Below are 24,919 nucleotides of genomic sequence, written 5' to 3'. Positions count from 1 at the left end.
TGACCAGAAATCACAGGCAGCATGGTCTGGATTATAGGGAGGCTGAAGAACTGCCTGGATGCTAGTCTTCATCAAATAGTCAGTAACAAGGATTGAGTTGTGAACTGATGTACTATCCTGGTGGAAAATCCACTGACTCGATTTGAACAGTGCTGTCCTCTTCCTAAAAACCATCCTCCTGAATTCTCTTAAAAATTCAACGTAGGATTCCTTGTTGACTGTCAGTCTAGTATATGTAGATAATGCATATGCTGTCAAAAGTAGGATCATCATACGTTTCTGGGTGGATCTGCTTTGTCTGGCCTTCTTAGGTCTGGGAGAGCCAGCATGCTTCTACTTAGAACTCTGTCTCTTGGTCTTAAGGTCATAGGAGTAGATCTAGCTTTCGTCGCAGTTAAACAGAGCATCAATACTGCGGAATCTGAATTAATCAGTTGAACCATCTCCCTGCTGTCATGGCAACGTCCATCTTTTTGATTCCTGTGTACCCTTGCAACAAACTTCGCATAAATCTTCCGTATCTTCGCGAATAATTGTGATTACATTTCCCGCATTGACATTAAACTGTGCACTTATTGTCTCTATAGACACATGACGGTCTTTATCCATGAAATTCTTTATTTGGCCAATCAACGCTGGAGTTCAAGCTGCCTTACTCTTTACACATCTCTCATCAGACTTCATGCCTTCCTTAAATCTCTTATGCCACTCAAGAACTAATGTAAGACGGTCCAAAGATAAACTGAAGCATTCGATTCTGAGACATTTTTCCAAGTTTAAAACAGAATTTTATTGCATATCGTTCTTCTAAAGTGTTCTCACGTCTCGGTTGATTTTTTGTTTTTTAATTCATTAACTGTGACAATCACGCTTTAGTAAGGTGTAATGTAATTTTTGCTGGAGCTATTCATTTCAACCTGAAATCATAAATATTGGCCAGCCATATTATACGATGTATAGTATAATATACTTAATTTTCCAGAGTCTCCGATAATTTTAAATGCATGTATTAAAAAATCTGGAAACATATTGGAGGCACCACATATATACCCAACTATTATTTTAATAAATCTACCCATAATCCCCACCAAGCTTCTCACACAAATTCCTCTGAACTGCTTACACGAAAAGTCATACCCTCGACCTATATACACAAAAGATAATACGAACAATTGTAAAAATGTGTATCACAAAACAGAAGCTAATTTATTTATTGTGGACTATTTCCCACTCTTTCCTAATAGTCCACAATATATCATCTTTCATAAGCCATCTTTCTTTCTTAATAGTTCGCAATAAATAAATTAATAAATAACTAGCGGGATCTGTGGAAATTCCACAGGTGACTCATTCATGTGTAATATATTGATGTTGGAATTCTGTGGATGCTCAGTGTAAATGGACACGCTGTGATATTGCTGAAACTTTTTTTTTAACTGCAAAAGTATTTATCTAAGCTAGCACGAACACTCGGCAAAGCCAGGTCGTAAAATACGCTTAAATATGATATTTTAATTCCTACAGATTTCGTATATATTATTATAGAGTTAATGTTTTATCGAATTTTTATATGTTATAAAGTTGCTATTTCAAAAATAAAAACTATATCCATATGACTTGGGTGCATTAGCTGGAATCGAATACAAAATAAAAACTGATGGAAATATATACATATAAATATATATGTATATATATATATATATATATATATAAAACTTATGAAGAATTCTTGATAAAATTATTATAAAAAAATAGATGATTTAAGTGGCATTAGCTATAGTCGAAACCGAAACCAAAACTTATGGAAAATTCTTGGTAAAATACTTTATGACAAGAAATAGAAGAGTATAACAATTAAACGATCCGGATGTAAGCGTGACACAAAAAAGAACACACACGCTACCGTATAAATATATAGATAATAATCATCATAATAATGAATTCCAATTAAAAAATATAAAACAGGAGCTTTCTGTTGTCTTTAACAATGTATGTTTATATATATATATATATATATATATATATATATATATATATATATATATATATGAATGGAAACTCAATTAACTTTCTTGGGGTTATATTTTTTGGATTTTACCGTCATTGGATTATTTACTTTTAACCAGATCATCAATTCACGTGTAATCACCTTTTTCTTCACTATATTCCCTCTGCTTCACTTTTTGTTATCAAGTAAGATCTTTGACTTACTTGTAGTTTCATCAAATACTTTTGTATGCAAAATCAGATCCCGCATTTTGCTACTTCCTACCCTCTGATGAGAAGGAAAGTATTTCTTCGAAACTCCGCGGATTAAGGACTATCCACTTACCAAGTTTTTCCGTTTCGGATTAAATATGTTGTTAACTCTTTTTCAAAGTGTTTTTTGACAGATTTTATTAACTGTTTGCTCTTATATATGTATATATATATATATATATATATATATATATATATATATATATGCCAGTGCAATATATATACATATATATATTTGTATAATATATATCTGTATATATGTATATATATATTTGTATATATATATATATTTGTATATATATATATATATTTGTATATACATATATATATGTATATATATATATATATATATATATATATATATATATATATATACTAGCAAAAGTACCCGTCATTGACTGGGTTCAAAAACAGCCTACAGAAAATGGACTCTGATTTATGAAAGTATGATAGGTTATAAAAAGGAAGGGTTGTAAAGAGATAGCTTCGAATTTTGGGGTATCAAAACAAAGCAAAATATGATGAAAGTAAAAATAAAATAAATAAACCCCATAATTTATCATATCATACCTGTTCACACTGAAACACTTATCACAATATTCTGTGGATCTATATTAAAAAACCTTGGCGACATATTTCCATTCTATGGAGGTCAAGCGCGAACGAACACCATATGATTTTACTATACGATATTTCTTCATACTGAAACATAATTATCAAAGTATACTTACGCAGATTGATATGAAAAGTCTTTATTAATGTTTGTGCCTATTTCCATTCTATGGAGGCCAGGCGCGAACGCAGACCCCACAATTTTATTATACCATCCCTATTTAAGTTTAAACATACTTATCAAAGTATTATTATGTACATCCATATAAAAAACACTTGTAAACGTTTTTTTTTTTAATGTTTATCACCATACTTTGTGGACCAGGCGCGTACACAGACCCCACAATTGTAATGAATCATCATTATGCCAGATCAAACATACCCATTCCTGTGTCTCGATGCACCTTCTATTATTGTATGTTATCAGTTTTCTATAATAGTCAACCACATAGGAGCCTATTCGTGACCAGACACACTCACAGACGTTCAGCTTTATATATATATATATATATATATATATATATATATATATATATATATATATATATATATATATATATTTAAATAAGGGAGTAGTCACCAACAATGTGTATTTGTTAACATTATTTTATTATTCCGTGTCTTGGTTTTTTCATTGAGAATTCTGTTTGGATCATTGTAATAATGTTTTTAAGTCATTGAAATCGTTTTTACGCGCGTTTCAGACGTTCTGTGAAGCGTCCTCACAAATTATTTTCAAATGTGTTGGAGATGTAAAAATGGCAATTTTTGTAGTTCATTTGAAGTGTTTCCAAGGGGTGGAGGCTTGTAAGTGTTTATTATTCATTGGCATGTTCAATTTTTATTACTCTTTTATTGGACTTGTCCAGGCTGCTGACCTGGTTGTAGTCATATGTATATATATATATACAAGATATTGAAGATCATATTTCCATTAACTCATTCAATGGCCCAACTTCAACCTATTGAGTATTATGGGTGTTATTCATGCGTGAACAGCTTGAACATGTTCGAGAAGGATAACATTTGAAATTAATTTAGAAATCTACTATTATAGGTCTAGTACTTCGTAAACTACTACTTGTGTGGCTTTGCAATTGTAGACGGCAAAATAACGGTAAAACTATACAAACACCGTGACAGCGAATTACCCCTACCCCTAACCCTAACCCTAACCCCTAACCCTAACCCTAACCCTAACCCTAAACCTAACCCTAACCCCAACCCTAACCCTAACCCTAAACCCTAACCCTAACCCTAACCCTAACCCTAATCCTAACCCTAACCCTAACGCTGTCACGGTGTTTGTATAATAATACCAAAATAACGCCCGCTTTTTACATGTGTCTTCTGGATTACTACTAACGACAATAATCATAGTAATAATACTAATACTAATACTAATATTTATAATAGTAATTGACCAACTAAAAGTTATGATAAGTCTGCCTGGGACAATTTGGAGCATCTGTGCCTGCCATAGTCTAATGTAGTAAGAAAACCCTAACATAATAATAATAATAAAGAGTGTTATTGCCTGTACAAAGGTTGAATTATAAATGTTATATATTTTTGATTTTATTTAGATAAACTTCTTTAATATGCTTATTTTGTTTATTTGCTAGAGCGAGCTCAAACTAAGACGGTTATAGCACAATATTCAAAAAAATCAAAAAACGTTTCATGTTATGTGTCTTATTAGATGATTGCAAGGTAAGATCTTCGTTAAAATAATATCCTATTCTAAACACATATTTTATGTAATGTTACGTGAATACTGAACTATGGAAATCGATGTTTTTTTTTCTATTAATCCGTTAAACCAGGAGTCTGTTATTCGCAGTGAATTTAATTACTGATCCGTGCTCTATAAGAGATATGACTATCATTAAATCGTTGACCCTGAGGTGCTGGGATGATTAATTGGATCAGAAGCAACTATTTGCTAATGGTATAGCGTGTTTTAGAGAGTAAGGGTAGCCGGATAAAATGTAATGATTAATAAACAGGGCTTAAATGCATGTGCATTGTACGACCAAACACGCTTGAATAGTAACTGTAAATTTTGATCGTTTAAGTTTAACAGAGGACGTGTTTTGTCGGATGTTTCATAGGAAAAATCAGGATTATTTTATTAGTATAGTAGAAAATACGCACACCCACGCACGCACATAGTATATATATATATATATATATATATATATATATATATATATGCTCACACATCGGAAGCACTCTCTCTTTTTCTCTCTATATAAATACACACTCATATATATATATATATGTGTGTGTGTGTATGTGTGTTTGCGTGTGCGCACATACATATATATATATACATATATATGCTAAAAGAAATGTATAAAAATCATAGGAATAATACATTCTATTCTAATCATCGCATTGTATTAGCAGATATCTTTTCTTATTTTTTATTTATTTTTTTATTTATTTATTTTTTTTTTATTATTATTATTTTTTTTGCATACGCGTTTCTCCTATGGTCTCACCCAATAATACAAGAGACCTCGAACACTTTTTCATCAACAATATTGATTATTCATTTATTCTTTTTTGCTCTTCTGCTTTTCCCCAATCATTAGCTTACCGATTCCAGCAGTCACGTGTCCCATTGACGTCACACACATCTAATCTATTGGGAAGGCTGAAGTAATCATGTCTGCGGCACCTTGGCATATAAACACCACGTCCCCAATCATGCATCGCGCCCCTCCTTATTTTTGTCGTAGAATGTAATAATATCTCCTACATATCACATAGCATTAGCATGCCTTTTGAATTAATGTCTAGATATAATGTGCTGAATGTACAAGGCTAACGCCCACTATATCATTAGCATTAATGAGATGGGTAGATTGTCAGTTAAATATTAGTTCATGATTCAAAATCATGACTGAAATCAACAAATTTTTATTAAAATACGAGTGTAACAGAACACGAACGCGCGTATGCAAAAGCATGAGAAATGACATTAACTGTAAAGAAAAATACTAGAAAAAGGAGAAAGAGCACGTTTGAGAAGACGATAACGTTAGAGACGTAGATGATGAAATTTGAGATCACGTTAGAGACGTTGGTGATGTAACGAGAATTCTACGCGTGATGAGAAATAGGAGGAAATAACTGTCGTTGTTACAATGGAAAAAAGCGAGTTGAAGTTCTTTCCTATTTTTGTCTACTTTACGACTGAGGCAACAACGTGTTGGATAACGTTACACGAGGACAGTTTAGACAAATATTTCTTGATACTGAATTCGAAGATCACCATTTTGTGCATGCAGGAAAGCGGAAGATGACCGTGTTATAATCTGAAAAGAAACAGTCCAGTAGTGATGTTTTCCATAGAAAGTTATGAAAGAAATGTGCTTTAGCTTAGGTAGACGGTAGGAGAACTGGAAGTTATTTTCAGAAGCGGTAATCGATATGATTGTCGGTAATTGACACAGGTTCCACATGTCAACTAATACGCGGGTAAATGATTTTTTTTAATAATGAGTCACGACTTATAAAGGCTAAATTGTACTCAAGGATATATAGATAATGAGATAAATAGTTTATTATGTAAATTATGTAGAATACTATTTTAGTCACCTTCACCCCAAACAAGACATATTGCCACTTGTACTTAAGGGGCTACTATTTGAAAGATTAACAAGATGTTGGTTTACGTTACGCTTGAACTTCTGCATATCAGTACAGTCAGGGAAGCAAGAAGCTAATTCCAAGGTCTAGCTGTTCAATGAAGAAGCTATTAGAGTAGAAAGTTTTCTGGCATTTAGGGACCTCACAAATGAAGGGGTGTGATTTTGTTGCTAAGCGGGTTTGTCGGGGATATGTACGTCGGTGGGACACAAGTGCAACGAGTTCATCAGAGCACATTCCATTAAAATGCTTGTAAAACAGTCACAGATGCAACATTGCGGCGATGGGACAGGGGTTGGAGCTTAGTTGACAAATTGGGGCCTATTAGATTAAAACATTTTTTTTTTGGGACTCTATCAACGAGGAAGACACTAGTGGTAGATGCACTAACTCAGATGTGGCAGCAATACCCATACATGGGCGAATGGTGACATTGTAGGGGTAACGATACTCTCAAGTGTGAGTAGTTTTCTAGCACGATAGAGGGAGCCCACCTTGCTTGCAGCAGCCTTCGCAATGTCCTCAATGTATTTGTCTCAGCTCATAATTCCTGTGAATGTTATACCGAGGAGTTTGAAGAAAGAATTCTCAGGTAGGGAGTTATTTATCATGGATATCGGTAGTTGGAGAGGCGTCTTGTAATTGTTAAAGGAGGGCAGTTTAGTTTTATTATCATTAAATATTACCATCCATATACGTCCCCATTCCACTACAGTTTAGAGGTCATTTTCTAACGATTCAGCTATTGATTTTTATTTGGGTACATCCGTTCGTCCGCTATGCATGTTACAGAGCGTTGTATCATCAGGAAATATACCCCTCTCGAACACAATATTATCGGAGAGGTCGTCGCTAATTATCAGGAGCAATGGTGATCCAAGAATCGAACGCTTAATGTTAGACTGCTTATATGAACATCCATCATGTTGGCTTATATTGTCTAAGAAAGATCTTATTATATTTAGCATTCATCTAGATATACTGTATAATTTCATTTTCATTAGCAGCCTTTAATGTCAGGCTTTATCGCAGTCGTTGGATATATCGAGGATTGCAGCCCAGGCTTCATTCGCTTTATCCAGTTCGTGGCGTTTGCATTCAGAGATGACTGTAAAAAAGTCTGCAATAGAACGGCATTACCTAAATCTGTACTGTTTGTCAGTTGCGATGTGGTGGATTAGTGCTTGATTGATTAGCGTCTCAAAGATTTTCAACAAAGAGGGAAGAAGACTGACGAGACGATAATTGAGAGGATCGGTTCTTTTATCAGAATTCTTGTACTACATAGGCCATCTTCCAGCTGTTAGGGAAGAACGATTCAGCAAGGTATTTGTTGTAGAGTTTAGAAAGTACGGGGGCTAGCTCAGCCGAGAATTTCTTAATTAGTATAGGAGGGATAAGATCAGGCGCACACGCCTTTAACGTATCTAAGTTTTTATGATATCGCAGACATGAGAAGGGGTGATTTTCAGATCATCAGTTGTGGCTTCCGTCCGCAAAGGGAAATTTTGGAGTTGTTTATTAGCTCTAAAATGGAGTTAACGGCGAATCCCCATGCAAGCAGTTTGCTTTCTCGGTTGCCGTGCATGCGACTTTCTGATTGTTGGATAGTGGGGCAATTACTGGTTGCCCTTTATTCAGTACAGTATTATAAATCTTCCAGAAATCACGAGTTCCTATCTTCTGCGATCTTATGCGTTCTCTGAGTCTTCTTTTGGCTCTGTCTAGTTCTCTCTTACGATGATTTCTAGCATCTACAGATTTTTCCCTATTTGTATTTGACTTGTGACGTACGAATCGGCGGAGTGTATACTGTTTTTTTTCAATGGCAGCTGCACAATCTGTAGTGAACCATGGGGTGAGTGGAGCTTGCTATAAAACTTCCGTGTGGGGACATGCCCACTTTGCACCATTCTGTTGTCTCATTGGTACACTGTCCAGCAGGAATAGAGAATATATTGGTCCATGGGCATCTCTGATATTATCTCTAATGGCTTCCCAGTCAGTCCGTTTAAAGCATCTTGTCGTTTTAAGCAATGCCTACTCAACTTGGGGTTGGAATTTAAATGTGATGTCTACTGATTCCACGAGGTGGTCTGCATTTCCAAGTGGACTGTGGGCATTAGTCACACAATCGTCAGGTACTGTTGTACGCAATAGGTCTAGAAGTGAAGCCGGGTGGTGCTCACGATCTGGGAGGCGAGTAGAGAACATGACTGTCTGTGAGAGAGAATGGACTATAGAGAAGCTATAAGTACAACGTCCAGTTGCATATGTGCAACCTGAGAAACCAAGCCATTTTATGGTGCACATCAAATCGCCAAACACATGTTTTCAGGCATTACTATCTAAGGAAAGCGTTGCATCTGTACTATCAGAGACATGATCAATTAGGATACAGTCCTGACCTGAGGGAGAACAATGGAGAAAATATAAGTAAATAACACAGTGATAAAAGGCTAGATGAAAATACATAAAAGTTTGATCATCCGATTCCAGACGTTGCAATCTAGTTAAGAAGAGGGTGGTTCGATTATAGACTCCAAGCCCGTGCCTATATCTATCGGAGTCCTTACGGCAGAGAGGGAGGTATCCTATTATGTTACAATAGTTACAGGAAATTGAGAAGTGTACGTTTGTTTGACTTAATGCTAAGATACCAAGGTAGTTTACTAATAGGTAAACCCTAAATAATCTAAGTTACTTCTAAGCCCATGCGAATAAATAACATTTCATTACTTAAAGGGACGGTTTATGTCAAGTTTTTGTTAATATTTGATATACTATTGTGCAGCCTGTGGGAAAGCAGCCACCTAGTAATGTGCTCCACAGATACGAAGTCATAAGAAAATAAACCCGTTTCGGGAAATCGTCTTTTGAGAATGTTCAAAACTGTTAATTTTAAAAAGATAGAAAGTTATTGCGACGTGAGAAGACTTTTCTGTTCTATTTTAAAATAAATATAATATTTGGAATTTAATATTTTAGAAGCGCATATGAAATGAAATGCGCGTTTTTTTTTGTTTTTTTTTTGTCTTTATTTATTTACTGTCTGATTTTCATTTTATATGTATACATGTAGTTTCCCTTTTTTATTTTCTTATCAGCTTATTCAAGCTGGGGATGACGCATCCTACCGGATGCCAAAGATTCATCCGTTAACTCAGATATTTTAACCGAGATATCTTTTTTAAGACTTACCGTCTTTTAAGTGCAATCGTTTGAATCCCCTCTTGCACTTGGTCCACCGGGTAAATTTCTTGGTTCACCGGGTATATTTGTCAGATAGTTTTTGAAATTATTTTTCATGAGTCCAGATGCTCCTATAATAACTGGAATAATAAAGATCTTCTTAAGGTTCCAGTTCCTTTCATGGCATGTATATGCACTTGGTATTTCCTTCTTTTCCTTTTCAGTTCTATTTAACCCAGTATATATGACACCATCTCATCGGCTACTTCTTTCTTAACATCTCCTTCGCACATCCTCTATCATTCCACTGAGAAAGGCCGAAAGTACAGTCGAAATATAATTCTTGGAAAAGTTCGTTTTATTTTCAAAAGATATGTTGTACCCATTCACGTAACTTAATATAAAATGAATAAAGAAAAGATATAAAATTTTATATTTTTCGCATTAATTCAGTGAAGAGGTGGCGGGAGAAAGAGTAGCTACTTTGTTTTTGTTGCTATCTGAACGCTCTCATAGTTTTTATCCTGAGACTTTTAGAGTTCGCAAGAGACATAAAAATGTCCGCCATAAATTACTACGCACTAGTCTTAATAGCCATCTTGTGACTAAATAGCGTTTCTCCCGAGTTGTTTATCAGTGATATATATATATATATATATATATAGTACGTTATGAAAATATATATGGCAGTTAAGCTACACAGAATATTCCGCGTTTGATTCTCGTGAGAATTCGTCAGGCTTATTCTGACGAATACTCACGAGAATGAAACGAGGAATATTCTGTGTAGCTTAATTGCCATATATATTTTCATAACTTACTACCTAACTCTAACTATGTATTGAGCACTGTTGAAGTAAATACTGAAAATTTACACATAAAATTATATCTTCGTATATTACTTTATGTGATTTAAGACCATCACCAAGAATTTAAAATTATAAAATGGAAAACAAAAATCATACTAAAAAACGTAAAATTGTTTTATTAATTTCATCTTTTTTTTTTTTTCTTACAAATAGGCGACAGATCATTAAAGGTCGAAACTACTTCAGTATAAATTTTATAGAAATCGTCAGTTGAATGATAAACGCCACCATGAGAGAATTAGAAACAATATGTGGAATAGCTAGAAAATTACTTAAGAGAAGTTGATTATCCAACAAGACGCCTTTACAATTATTTGGTAACATTAGACTTTAAGGTTAGCATGTTCTTGTTGAATTGGGAAACAGCATCGCGGTGTTTTATTTTATGACAGAAATTTTGTTCGTCGATTCTTGTTTGTTTGGTTCTTTTTATGAATAGAGAAAGGGTAATGAATGTTCTGTGTTGTGGTTGTATCCAAGCGAGTTTCTGTTATAAATGTTTTCTTTAGTAATGAATGTTCTGTGTTGTGGTTGTATCCAAGCGAGTTTCTGTTATAAATATTTTCTTTGGTATTAACCAAATAATGTGGCCCAGTAGAGCAATTATCATTAACATAACTATAGAGGGGATAGGCTAACAACATTTCTTCTGCGGAGAATTCTTGTAAGAATATAATGTTTCTTATTTAATTCTAAACAACGTTGGATGTTAGTGAAAATGTTTGATTAAATCAGTTATGTTTAGAATCAACGGACACACGCAATTCAATTAATTTTGTTGATTAAGATAATAAGCTTAATAGTTTGAAAATGAATTGCTCTATTATTGCTACACGTTATATGCTAGACCAAAAAGTATTGTTCGGGAGCTAAAAATTATAATATAGTATCATATTTGATAGGAGGTATATAAAATACTAGATTACCCGTGACCCGTTGGGTCAGTATGTTATATTAGCTATGGAATTCATGTAAGAGCGTGACACTTGTTACGTAAAGAAAATAGTTTGTTTTTTTTACATAACAGAAACATTTCTATGAAAGTATATTAAAATGAAAAATCACGGACGAATCACTCAAACATAAAAAAAAAATCCTCCCTATTCGTGTAAAGTTACCTATTTTTTCCGAATATTCGCTCAAAAATCGAAAATTAAACATGATCTTCCTACGAATCGAACGCCGACGAAAGTTATTTAGCAGCAAAAACGCACATGAGCCTACCGATGAGAAATATAACAATGAAAACCCCATATCGGAATCCTTCAACCAAGTTATAAAACTTAAAATCTAAAAAAAAAAAAATTAATAAAAGCTGAAGCAATAAAATAAAACCTAAATAAATAAAATAAAATAAAACTAATATTGAAACAGATCAGTAAATGTGTCAACAAATTCACCGTTCTCACACAACTATTTTGTATCTAGAAATGCAAACAAAAAATAAAAAGAATGAAGGAAGGAAGGAAAAGGGATGGATAGAGAGTAGTAGTAGTAGTAGTCTTTGCGTTACTACAATTGTTCTTATGTTTGTCAATGGGTTAAAGTTGTTTAGTTGTAAGAAAATAGCGACAGTATAGTTGTAATAAAGAATAGTTGCAAAACACCCTCACTCCTCCCATGTTAAATAATAATTTCGAAATAATAACGTTAATATTTCAGTGCGCAGGTCAAAATCTGCAGAAGAAGCGATTTGTGTTTATTTTTTACGTTGTTATGGGTTAATTTTTATGCGCGCATGCGCAACTGGATGTCGTAAACTGGAAAGTGGGTTACATTACTCGTTACAGGGCCATTTGAGTTTTATAATTATATAGATATTAAAACAAATTTGTTGCGACGTAGTCACGTCACCATTTTAAAGTGTGGTGTGTGTCTTATGCCACTGACTCAAATGCATATTTAGAAATTAAGATCGAAAGAAAGAGGAAAATAGAAATACGAAAAAAGAAAAAAAAACGTGTGGCGATGTGCACGTTACGCTCGACCTGCGCGCAGGTCTGTTCTCACTTACAACCCTTTTCAAGAGACGAACATTTGGGTCCACGTTTTTCAAAGTAATATTGATTATTTTAGTATATTATTAGAAAATTAGTGTTGTCATAGTATGCATTAAATATATGTGCTTCATTAGCGGTATCGAGAGTATAAAGATTAGAAATTTAATGTTGTTCGGGAAATATTAAAATGTGTTTTTTTTATTTTTTTTTACATGGGAGTCACCACTTATCAAGGCCCAGGAGCCACTCGGGGATAAGGGTTATCGTGTGTACACTAATCAGTGGGATAGTGTCGTAGTAATAGTTAGTATTGGGGATTTGATTGGTGTCATTACTTAAGGGGGCGGTTCATCAGGAATTTGTTTGTGTTGGACTTGAAGACATCCAAGTTGAATTCGGGGGGGGACAGGTAAGCGGCAGAGAGTGCTAACGTTAAGAGACAGACACTTGGTGTTGTCCAGAAGTAATTACTATAAAATTGGAAGTTCAGTTGAAGTTTTGCATTTTTACAGTGGGGGGGGGGGAGAATAAGGAAAAGTGTACGTGTTTTTTACAAAGAAAACAACCAATTGTAAAGGCCTAAAGACTGCTCGAGAATAAGGGTTAATGAATGTACGGTGGTAATCATTAATGGTGTAGATTGGGTAGAATTTGGATTACAGGGGACTGGTCCATAAGAATTTGTTTACATTGGATTTGAAGGCGTCCATATTGTACTCGGCCGAGAACAGTGGATCCTGTTTTACATACGGGAGGGACAAAGGGAAACTGAGAGAGGGTTAGTGAGAGAGAAATTTTGAATGAAATATGTTACAGACTTTTTAAAAATCTTTTCTATTTTTGCTATTTATAAGAATGGGACACGCCGAGTTGCTAACTTGGTTTTTTAAAAATTCCCATACCAAGATTTGGGTGCATTAGCACAATGTGTGTGGAAAAGTGTGGAAAAGAAATTCATGTTATTTTTACAAGTTTTGATATAAAGGCAATTTTAATTTTAAATTTTTTTGTATTAATTAAGGAAATTAACAAAGGCCTTATTGAGCACGTAAAATGCTTGGTTTTATATTAAAACTAGCAGTTCAACCCGACTTTGCTCAGGCTTTACGTACTGTTCATAACTGTACTATGTACTGTGCATATATATATATATATATATATATATATATATATATATATGTATATATGTATATATATATGTATATATGTATATATATGTATATATGTATATATGTATATATATGTATATATATATATATATATATGTATATATATATGTATGTATATATATATAAATATATATATATATATATATATATATATATATATATATATATATATGGGATGTAATAGGTTCTGAGGAGAGGTAGTACTTTTGATGTCCGGCATGCTGCTCCCTATCAAATAGGGTGGACGCACATCATTGGTCCCCACTCATCCCTAAATCTCTCACATGTTTGCTCCAAGCGCCATATACCGGTAAACCGCTCCAGCTGGCGGGCAAAACCATGTGAGGGGGTGGTGTCTAACTTTGCACTACTGAGCGAATGAACTTCATACGAAGTCACCGGTCAGGACGGATGGGTTCCAAGAGAGCTCAAACGACCAATATGTTCCTCGTGCCTCCGGGGGAAGGTTCTTGAGCAAGAGGCTAGGACAAGGACAGTCTGATATAAAACCTACGACCCAAGGACCTCACTGTCACCGTCCCACTTTGCTGGGCCATGACAGTTGAACCACGGGGTGTAATGGGTGGAACCAGTACCGTGCAAGCTGCATCTCACCATAAAATTCCACTGCACAGGCTTTAAGACATGTCCAAGTTCACTTGCCAACAACTCTACCAAGTCCTGTAGTGATGGGAAGGGGCGAAAACGGCAGGTGCAAGATGATCACTGGAAGCCGCAGTCCCGATTCCTGCATACAGGCGATTCAGGATGTTAGTCGCCTAATGTTGAACCTGGAGATGACAGCATCGCTCGGCAGCACCCTGAATGACCAAGCAGCCTTATCTATTGACAGCACTGCTTGCTCCACAAGGAGAGGGGCCTAGAAAATGTGGCCTAAACAAAAAGCTCATTTCCGTCAACCCCAGTTGGCTAGCCGCGGTCAACAGGCATCTCCTAATGCGGTCGAAATTCAACAAGAAATGGAAGGCATGCACCCACCTGTAAGGGTGCAAAAGTACTGAAACTTGCATGCTGGAATATCAGAACCATGCATGACAAAGACGACAGCAACAGGCCAGAGCGTCGCTCTGCCCTGATTGCACTTGAACTGTCCAGACTGGATATAGATATTGCTGCACTTAGCGAGGTTCGCTTTTCAGGGGAAGGCAGCCTTCAGGAACACAGCGCTGGATACACACTCTTCTGGTAAGGGAGGCCTGCAACAGAGGGGAATCACTCAGTCGTTGGCTTCATGATCAAAACATCCATCGCTTCCACACTAGAAACCCTGCCAACTGGTCATTCTGACCGCATTATGTCCTTGCGCCTCCCACTAAAGAACAAGGAATATGCCACGATTCTCAGTGTGTATGCCCCAACTCTTCAAGCTAAATCTGAAGAAAAGGACAGATTCTACTGAGAGCTCCGCCATGACCTGCGGCGCACTCCTCCAGCGGACATGATGATTATCCTTGGCGACTTCAACGCCAGATTGGGCCAAGACGCAGATGCCTGGAGAGGTGTGCTTGGCAGGCATGGCGTCGGAAACTGCAACGATAATGGGCGCTTACTGCTGGATATTTGCATGGAGCTGCAACTTGCCATTACCAACACCATCTTCCAGCAAAAGGACAAGTTAAAGACAACCTGGATGCATCCTCGGTCCAGGCATTGGCACCTCATAGACTATATTCTAGTTCGCCAAAGAGATCTCAGAGACGTCTTACATACCCGAGTGATGCCCAGCGCAGAATGCCATACTGATCATCGCCTAGTGCGTTGCAGAATCCGAATACGCCCTAAACCTGTAACAAGGAAGGGAGGACCACCCAGTAAAATGTACAACCATAGCAGGCTACAATCAGACGAGGTAAAAGCCGTCTTCCAAGCAAGCTTGCAAAATAAATTTGAAAACGACAGTAGCCAAATAGACCTCTCACCTGAACTATTCTGGGATCAACTGAAAACAGCCATCCTGCAGACATCTGAAGAGGTCCTGGGATTCTCTACCAAAAAGAACCGGGACTGGTTTGATGAGAACAACATTGAAATAAATAACCTATTAGCGGAAAAGAGAGCGGCCCATCGGGCCCACCTGGCTCGACCATCCTGCCCATTGAGGAGAGCAGCTTTTCGTCATAGCTGCAGCATCCTCCAGCAAAAGCTCAGAGGTATACAAAACGAGTGGTTGTCCAACCTCGCAATGAAAACTCGACAGTGCGCAGACACTGGTGGACTATAAGGGCTTCTATGAAGTGCATGGCCCCACACACTGTGTCCAGAGTCCTCTGCGCAGTGCAGACAGCCAGGTACTCCTCACGGACGTAACATCCATCCTGAGTCGTTGGTCAGAGTATTTTCAGACCTGTTCGGAGTCGACCGTACCATTCATGACTCAGCAATAGTCCGTATTCTTCAGTTGCCAACTATAATGGGATTGGATAGGCCTCCTTCCATGGAGGAACTCACTGAGGCCATTAGACATTTGAGGTGCGGCAAGGCACCAGGAATTGATGGGATCTCTCCAGAGATCTGGAAATATGGAGGTCCCAAACTGCACATCAAGCTCCATGAACTCCTTGCCTGTTGTTGGGAGCAAGGAAAACTCCCACGGGACCTCCGCGACTCAGTCACCATTGCCTTATACAAAAACAAGGGGGAAAGATCGGCCTGCCCAAACAACCGGGGAATCACCCTGCTCTCTATCGCAGGTAAAATCCTTGCCCGTGAGCTTTTGCGCAGACTGATACCTGCTATCGTGGAAGACCATCTCCCAGAAACCTAGTGTGACTTCAGAGAAAACAGGGGCACAACAGACATGGTTTTCGTCCTCAGGCAACTCCAAGAGAAATGTCGAGAGTAGAACAGGGGACTTTACATTACGTTTGTGGACTTGACCAAGGCATTTGATACAGTGAGCAGAGAAGGGCTTTGGCTGATTATGGAGCGCCTCGGCTGCCCCCCCCCAAACTCCTCCACATGATTATTAAGCTGCATGAGAATCATAGCGGTCAAATCAGAGTGAACAACAACCTATCAGAACCCTTCCTCATCAACAACGGCGTGAAACAGGGATGCGTCTTAGCACCGACTCTGTTCAGCATCTTCTTTAGCATGATGCTTAAACATGCAACCGAAAACCTTGATGACAACGACAATGCGATCTATATCCGATATCGCTTTGACGGCAGCTTGTTCAACCTCAGAAGGCTGCAAGCCCACACAAAGACTTTCGAGCATATGATTCGAGACCTTTTCTTTGCCGATGATGCAGCCCTTGTTGCCCATACCGAAAGAGCCCTGCAGCATCTCACATCATGCTTCGCAAAGGCTGCCCAGCTCTTTGGACTCGAGGTCAGCATGAAAAAGACAGAGGTCCTCCACCAGCCCGCTCATCGGGAAGAGTACAACCCTCCCCACATCACCATAGGTGAAACCGAGCTAAAGACAGTACACCAGTTCACCTACCTGGGGTGCACTATCACCTCAGATGCAAAGCTCGACAAGGAAATCGATAACCGACTAGCCAAGGCGAACAGTGCTTTTGGCAGACTATACAACAGAGTCTGGCGGAATAAACACCTGAGGAAGGACACAAAAATCTGTGTCTACAGAGCCGTAGTACTGCCAACCCTTCTTTACGGTTCTGAGACATGGGTAATCTACTTCCATCACACACGACTCCTCGAGCGTTTCCATCAGCGCTGTCTCCACACCATCCTCAATGTACTTTGGTATGACTACGTCACCAATGTTGAGGTCATCCAGCGGGCGAGGACCACCAGCATCGAGGCTATGCTGCTAAAGTCACAACTGCGCTGGGCGGGGCACGTCTCCAGAATGGAGGATCACCGACTGCCCAAGATAACTCTTTACGGCGAACTATCCACCGGCTCCCGTGATAGAGGAGCTCCGAAGAAACGTTACAAGGACTCTCTGAAGAAGTCACTTAAAACCTGCCACATTGACCAACGCCAGTGGTCTACTCTTGCTGCAGACAGTGTCACCTGGCGACTCACAGTCCACCAGGCCGTCACCTCCTTTGAATTCTCTCGCATAGAGATCCTGCGCGAAAGGCGCTACAAGAGGAAGATTGTGGAAGTCTCAGCAACCGCACCTGATGGAACTTTTGAATGCAGCCGCTGTGGCCAAGCCTGCTTGTCTCGCATTGGGCTCATCAGCCACAAACGTGCCTGCAGTTGATGTACGTGGACAACCACCTTCAAAGAATCTTCGTTCGCGAAGTAAAGCCATTGAATATATATATATATATATATATATATATATATATATATATATATTAAAAAGTTTGACTCACGTCCAGGTAACCTACATCTAAAATTTCAGGTGTTTAGACCCAAAATTGGTGGAAGAGTTTGGTAGAGTCTGCGAAGGTCAACTCTTTCACCAGAGAAACGATCAATTTGATTGGTTAGCTCGTAAAACTAAACACCACAATATATATGAACATACATTTTACGTTGACGAATTCTTACGGGTATGAAGTAGAAGTCCCTTATAACTGGTATCAGATTGGCATTATTCAGGCTTAACGTCGATCTGAAAGCTGCGTGTCACACCTGATTAAACGTTTGAGTTCTTTTCAGTGTTGCACAGTATGGCACGGGATAGGAGATCTGCTCTGTGGTACTAATACTGTGGCATAAGCATGCTTTCCCTTTGACTATAATCCTTTCTGCCCGTGATCTTTGTTTGTGTATAATGTTTACATCGCTTTCTTAGATAAAGCTTTCACATATATAGTGAATAAAAGAAAAAAGACTATATTCCAAAGTTAATCTTATAATGTATTCCTTTAAACCAGTTGGCATTTACAATTCTTGATAGTATCTGTTTCGTGGCGCAAAATCAATTACTTCATTATTATATTTTGCCCTTAACGCATAAGAAAAAATAGCAAAAATCAATCTGTCAAAAGGAATTAAAGTGTGTTTTGAGATGATTAAAATCCGAAAATTTGAAGAGAAGCTGCAAATATCTTATAATATGTTTCCATTCCGGCATTTTGAATTGATAAAAATTAAAAATGGTATAATGGAAAAATAACGTTTATAAATATAAATTTGTGCGTGACTTACGTATTTTTTTATTTATTTATTTTTATTTTTTTTTTTTTGTAAAGGCAGTTTTTTAACTGGCTTTTTTTTTTCGTAAATAAAAAAAAAATTCGATTTGCTTTTATTTGGGAGGGGGCTTTTTTTCTAAAATTGTTGTTAAAGTCTCAATTGTCGAAAAGGTCAAAAATTCTTTTGTCGGTTCAAGAATAATAACAACAAACAAATGAAATCTTTTCAGTGTATTCGTAAGTGTTTATTTTGTTTATTTGAATATTTTAAAAAGAAAAAGGAAAACAGTTTTCTGTTTCCACGGAATAATTTTTCCCGCTAGAAACTTATTGAGATTACTAAATTATTTTATTTAGTAAGGAGCTTGTTTTAACCTTTAGTATGCTTCGATGTTTCCAGGGGGAATATATATAGCCTGTTTAAAAATAGTTGATGTCGGAATTAATAATTCCAAATAAATTAGATTAAATATATTATCAATATAATTGTTATTTAGGTGTGTATTTATATAGTTCTAATGAATGCAATGCGAAATTCTTACCTGGATAATTCTCTTGGCCTTTTGTTGGGTCCCGTGTGTGTACTCGATATGGTGTGCTGTGAAAAGAAAGCAAATACATTCTATATATATCAAGAAAAATAAGTTTATAAGTTTATACATTTTTACTTCTGAAGCTAGCATTTTCAATGAAGTTAGGGAAATTCGACTTAACATTATTATATAAATATACATTATATAAATATTTAAAAACAGTAAAGAAGTAAATATACACAACAGAAGAATAATTTATACATATTTAAGGTGTTTCTTCTTTCGAATACCGAATGTTCTGTAAGTATTAACATTTTAAATATTCTGGATAAACATTTAATAAACGTTCGTTTATTTCATACTTTAAGAATAACATTTTCACAGCAACGTACCTACGTTAGAATTTTTAAGTAGTTGTTTAGACTTTGCAGTCTAAAAATACTGATGTAGTCTAAAAAATACTGATGTAGTCTAAGAAAATTCTGATGTAGTCTAAATAATTCTGATGCAGTCTAAATAATTCTGGTGTAGTCTAAATAATTCTGATGTAGTCTAAATAATTCTGACGTAGTCTAAATAATTCTGATGCAGTCTAAATAATTCTGGCGTAGTCTAAATAATTCTGATGAAGTCTAAATAATTCTGGCGTAGTCTAAATAATTCTGATGCAGTCTAAATAATTCTAGTGTAGTCTTAATAATTCTGATGTAGTCTAACTAATACTGATGAAGTCTAAAAGATACTGATTTAGTCTAAATAATTCTGATGTAGCCTAAATAATACTGATGCAGTCTAAATAATTGTGATGTAGTCTAAATAATTCTGATGTAGTCTAAATAATTCTGATACAGTATGAATAATTCTAATGCAGTCCAAATAATTCTGATGTAGTCTAAATAATTATGATGCAGTCTAAATAACTTGTATGCAGTCTAAATAATTCTGACATAGTCTAAATAATTTAGATGCAGTCTAAATAATTCTTATGTAGTCTAAATAATTGCGATGTAATAAAAATAATTCTGATGTAGTCTAGATAACTCTGCTGCATTCTAAATATTTCTGATGTAGTCTAAATAATTCTGATGTAGTCTTAATAATTCATATTCAGTCTTCAAAATTCTGACTTAGTCTAAATAATACTGACATAGACTAAAAATACTGATTTAATCTAAAAATTACTGGTATAGTCTAAAAAATAATGGCGTCTAAATAATTCTTATGTAGTCTATATAATTCTGATATGATCCAAATAATTCTGCTGTTGTCTAAATAATTCTGACGTAGTCTAAATAATTCTGATGTAATCTACTAATACTGATGTAGTCTAAAAAATACTGATGTAGTCTAAAAAATGCTGATTTAGTCTTAATAATTCTTATGTTGTCTTCATCATTCTTATGTCGGCTAAATAATACTGATGTAGTCTAAAACTACTTATCTAGTCAAACAAATTCTGTAGTCTAAAATTACTGATGTAGTCTAAAAATACTGATGTAGTCTAAAATTACTGATGTAGTCTAAAAATACTGATGTAGTCTAAAATTACTGATGTAGTCTAAAAATACTGATGTAGTCTAAAAATACTGATGTAGTCTAAAATTACTGATGTAGTCTAAAAATACTGACGTAGTCTAAATAATTCTTATGTAGTCTATATAATTCTGATAGAATCTAAATAATTTAGATGTTGTCTAAATAATTCTGATGTAATCTAAAAATACTTAAGCAGTCTAAAAATATTGATGTAGTCTGGAAAATATTGACGTCGTATAAAAAATTCTGATATAGTCTAAAAAATTATGATGTGTTCTAAATAATTCTGAGTTTTCACAAACTGTGAAAGACAATTATGTGCAAAGTAACTGTTTTAATTTCAAATCCAATGACAATCTTTTGTACAAATCTGGCTTTTGATTTAAATAATGTTAGGTTATATCAATAAGTCTCTATACTTTTTTTACAGGTATGAAAATTATTGTAGACTCGTGATTATTCAGTATGTTATTGCTATCAATTGTATGAGATTACTGACCAATTTTTATGAGTGCAGCAGGATTTAGAATACACTCTACTTAAACCTCTTTGTCACAGCTGGTAAATTTCAAAAATGCAATCCGGTGATGAGGGCACTTTAGAAGAACATAATACAATAAAATTCTGTGTTAAACTTGGAAAAATGTTAGAGAAACGTATGGAATGCTTTAGAACTATCATGCTTGAGTCGATATATATATATATATATATATATATATATATATATATATATATAGTCATCCACATACAGTACTGCTTCGCTGTATCACAGCTCATCAGTGCGATAACTACCTCAAGCCAGGATCGAAACCCGATCGCCCGAACGACAGCCAAGGCTTTTAAATATTACACTAATCGGCGGCTGATGTGCGGATAGTGAATAAACGATGTTTTGACATCGTCCGCATACCTAAGCTCGATTTGTTTACACAAAAAGCATCGTTTAATACGCTAATATTAATTTGTGTATCACTTCCCAATACCATAAACTCAAGATGAGGAGCATTATAGTCATCGACATACAGTACTGTTTCGCTGTATCATATATATATATATATATATATATATATATATATATATATATATGTATATATATATATACTAGCAAAAGTACCCGTCGTTGAATGGGTTCAAAAACAGCCTACAGAAAATTGACTCTGATTTATGAAAATATGATAGATTATGAAAAGGAAGGGTTGTAAAGAGTTAGCTTCGAATTTGGGGGTATCAAAACAAAAGCAAAATATGATGAAAGTAAAAATAAAGCAGATAAACCCCATAATTTATTATACCATACCTGTTCACACTGAAACACTTATCACAATATTCTGTTTATTAAAAAACCTTGCTAAACTTTGTGACATATCACACTATTCTGTTTATTAAAAAAAACTTGTTAAACTTTGTGACATATTTCCATTCTATGGAGGTCAGGTGCGAACGAAACCCCCATAATTTTATTATACCATATTTCTTCAAGCTGAAACATAATTATCAAAGTATACTTACGCAGATAGATACGAAAAGTCTTTATCGGAGTTTGTGCCTATTTTCTTTCTATGGAGGCCAGGCGCGAACGCAGGCCCCACAATTTTATTATACCATCCCAATTTAAGTTAAAACATACTTATCAAAGTATTATTATGTACATCTATATCAAAAACACTTGTAAACGTTTTTTTTTTTTTGTAATTTTTATTTTTTTATTTCCATAATTTGTGGACCAGACGCGAACGCAGACCCCACAATTTTACTGAACCACCGTTCTGCCAGATCAAACATACCCATTCCTGTGTCTCGATACATCTTCTATCATTATAGGTAATCAGTTTTTTAAAATAGTCAACCATATAGGTGCCTATTCGTGACCAGACACACACACACACACACACACACACACATTCAGCTTTATATATATATATATATATATATATATATGAACAAATGATTAATAAAATATGTTAAAAGACATCTTGAAAAAGAGTTAAAAACATATTTAATTTTAAAAAAGGAAGCACAAGATAAGTGGATAGTCCTTAATCCGCGGAGTTTCGAAGAAATACTCTCCTTCTCATCAGAGGGCAGGAATTAGCAAAATGCAGGGTCGGATTTTGCATATAAAAGTATTTAATGAAACTACAAGTAAGTCAAAGATCTTACTTGGTTAAAAAAAAGGGTGAGGTAAGGGGAACAGGAGGCAAAAGAAAAAAAAAGGTTTCACATGAGTGGATAGTCCAGTGAAGGGTAAAGATCCAAAAATGGTAAAATCCAAAACGGTCGAATTTAAAATTTCAATCCACTGGGTAAATTCCAAATTAAATATGTTTTTAACTCTTTTTCAAGATGTCTTTTAACATATTTTATTAATCATTTGCTCATATTATAAGCTCTATTTCCTTTTAGGTTTTATTGAGTTTTTTATATCTGGCTGAGTTTATTTTACTTGTAAATATTAACTCTTTAATATTTATAATAACTTTTAAGTTTACCATTTTGATTACCTTAGTAAACTTATTGTAACTTTTATATATATATATATATATATATATATATATATATATATATATATATATATATATATATATATATATATATATATACCGCCACTTGCCACTGGTATTCAACAATGTCGACTCGGGAGAGGTGTGGTTGTAGATTGCACAACTCTTGCCACAAGAATTTTACGCGCAGGCCCCCTTACAGTGGGTATCTATAGTCTGTCAAGACTGAAAGAAGCTTTATATATATATATATATATATATATATATATATATATATATATAGTTTAAGGTTTTCTAAAAATTACGTATATTTTCTGTGGATAGGAGGCTTTATATTTATGGGAAAGATAAATGAGCATGTATCCAAGACAACTATGAAAACAAAAAATGACTTCCAGATTTTCGTGGAATGCTTACGATAATGGATGGTTACATTTAATTCTATTAAGACGAAGCTCCTTTCCTTCAACAGATACAAAGAACTTTTCCAGCAACCAGTTGCCATGGATAATGGCACTCTCTGATAGTTTTACTCATGAGTCACAGGTCACATGATTTTTAAAAAAACACACAGAAGACATTGCCCTGGTTGCCGCAAGAAAATGAGATCGTTTACCGCGCTTAGAAAATGCTCACAGCCAAGAATACCCTTTATCTCTACAAACCAATGTTTTATAAGGAGGTGCCAACATGCATACAGCGATATGTACTTGTGACGAAGGGTTTATCTGAATGTGTGTACGTGTCACTAAATGTCTATGGTGGTTCTTCACTATTTGTACCCAAGTTATTTTGTTGCAGTCTATTTATTTTCCAATGTTATGATTGTCTAAATGTTCATATGCGGGTGTGTGTGTGTGTGTGTGTCAGACACATATTTTTGCCGTACCTTATTTTCACTGAGTCCTTGGTCCATCTGGAATTCATATGTTCTTGGAGGATAGGCTGGAACCTGTTTGAACGAATATGCATTCACTCCAAAAACGTTGATTGTATTTCATATTCGTTTTATTTCACTTTGCAGAATGTCGACGCAGATGAAATTGGAAATTTAGTGTCATTTGCCACGTTGGTTAATTCTATTAGTCTCCATTGTGATACATGTCATCTCCCCCCAAAGGGGAGAGAGACGATCGTTAAACCCAATCGTCCTCTTCTTAATCCAATTTCCAACTCACTGTAATCTCCAGTTAACCTGATCACGTGGTAACATACATGTGTGACACTGTATCTCAGTGTCACGGTGACGAACACACTCTACAGCATGTCCGAGTGGTGATTTGGCCATAAGCGTAGAGATACAAAGAAATGCATTCCCAGAATTCCCTTTCTAGATCGATCCTTTTCTGTCCGGACCGTCATGAGATGAGCATGCATATTCTGTCTCTCCGTAAATGGGTGGGGGCACCCCTCCCTCAACACTAGTTAGGGTAGGTTAGTTAGTTTTGAAGAGCTTATTGCCTAGGTTTAATTGTAAAAATGAATTATAATTTGTATATTGT

At 35.6% G+C, this 24,919-nt stretch overlaps 1 protein-coding gene across 4 annotated transcripts in view; it reads right to left on the bottom strand.

The window, feature by feature from the left end:
- LOC145277958 (high affinity cGMP-specific 3',5'-cyclic phosphodiesterase 9A-like) overlaps positions 1–24,919 on the bottom strand; it is a 466,702-nt gene that overhangs the window by 147,435 nt on the left and 294,348 nt on the right. For all 4 annotated transcript variants that reach the window (XM_080130080.1, XM_080130079.1, XM_080130081.1 and 1 more), the window contains exon 4: positions 19,390–19,445. In XM_080130080.1, the coding sequence (XP_079986206.1) occupies positions 19,390–19,445 (56 nt within the window). The remainder of the gene's footprint in view (positions 1–19,389; positions 19,446–24,919) is intronic.

Source organism: Euprymna scolopes, chromosome 6 (assembly GCF_053919585.1).
Source record: "Euprymna scolopes isolate OS-2025 chromosome 6, ASM5391958v1, whole genome shotgun sequence".
Lineage (NCBI taxonomy): Eukaryota > Metazoa > Mollusca > Cephalopoda > Sepiida > Sepiolidae > Euprymna > Euprymna scolopes.
Note: the sequence above shows the minus strand (reverse complement) of the source record. Positions and strands in the feature narration are given on the sequence as shown.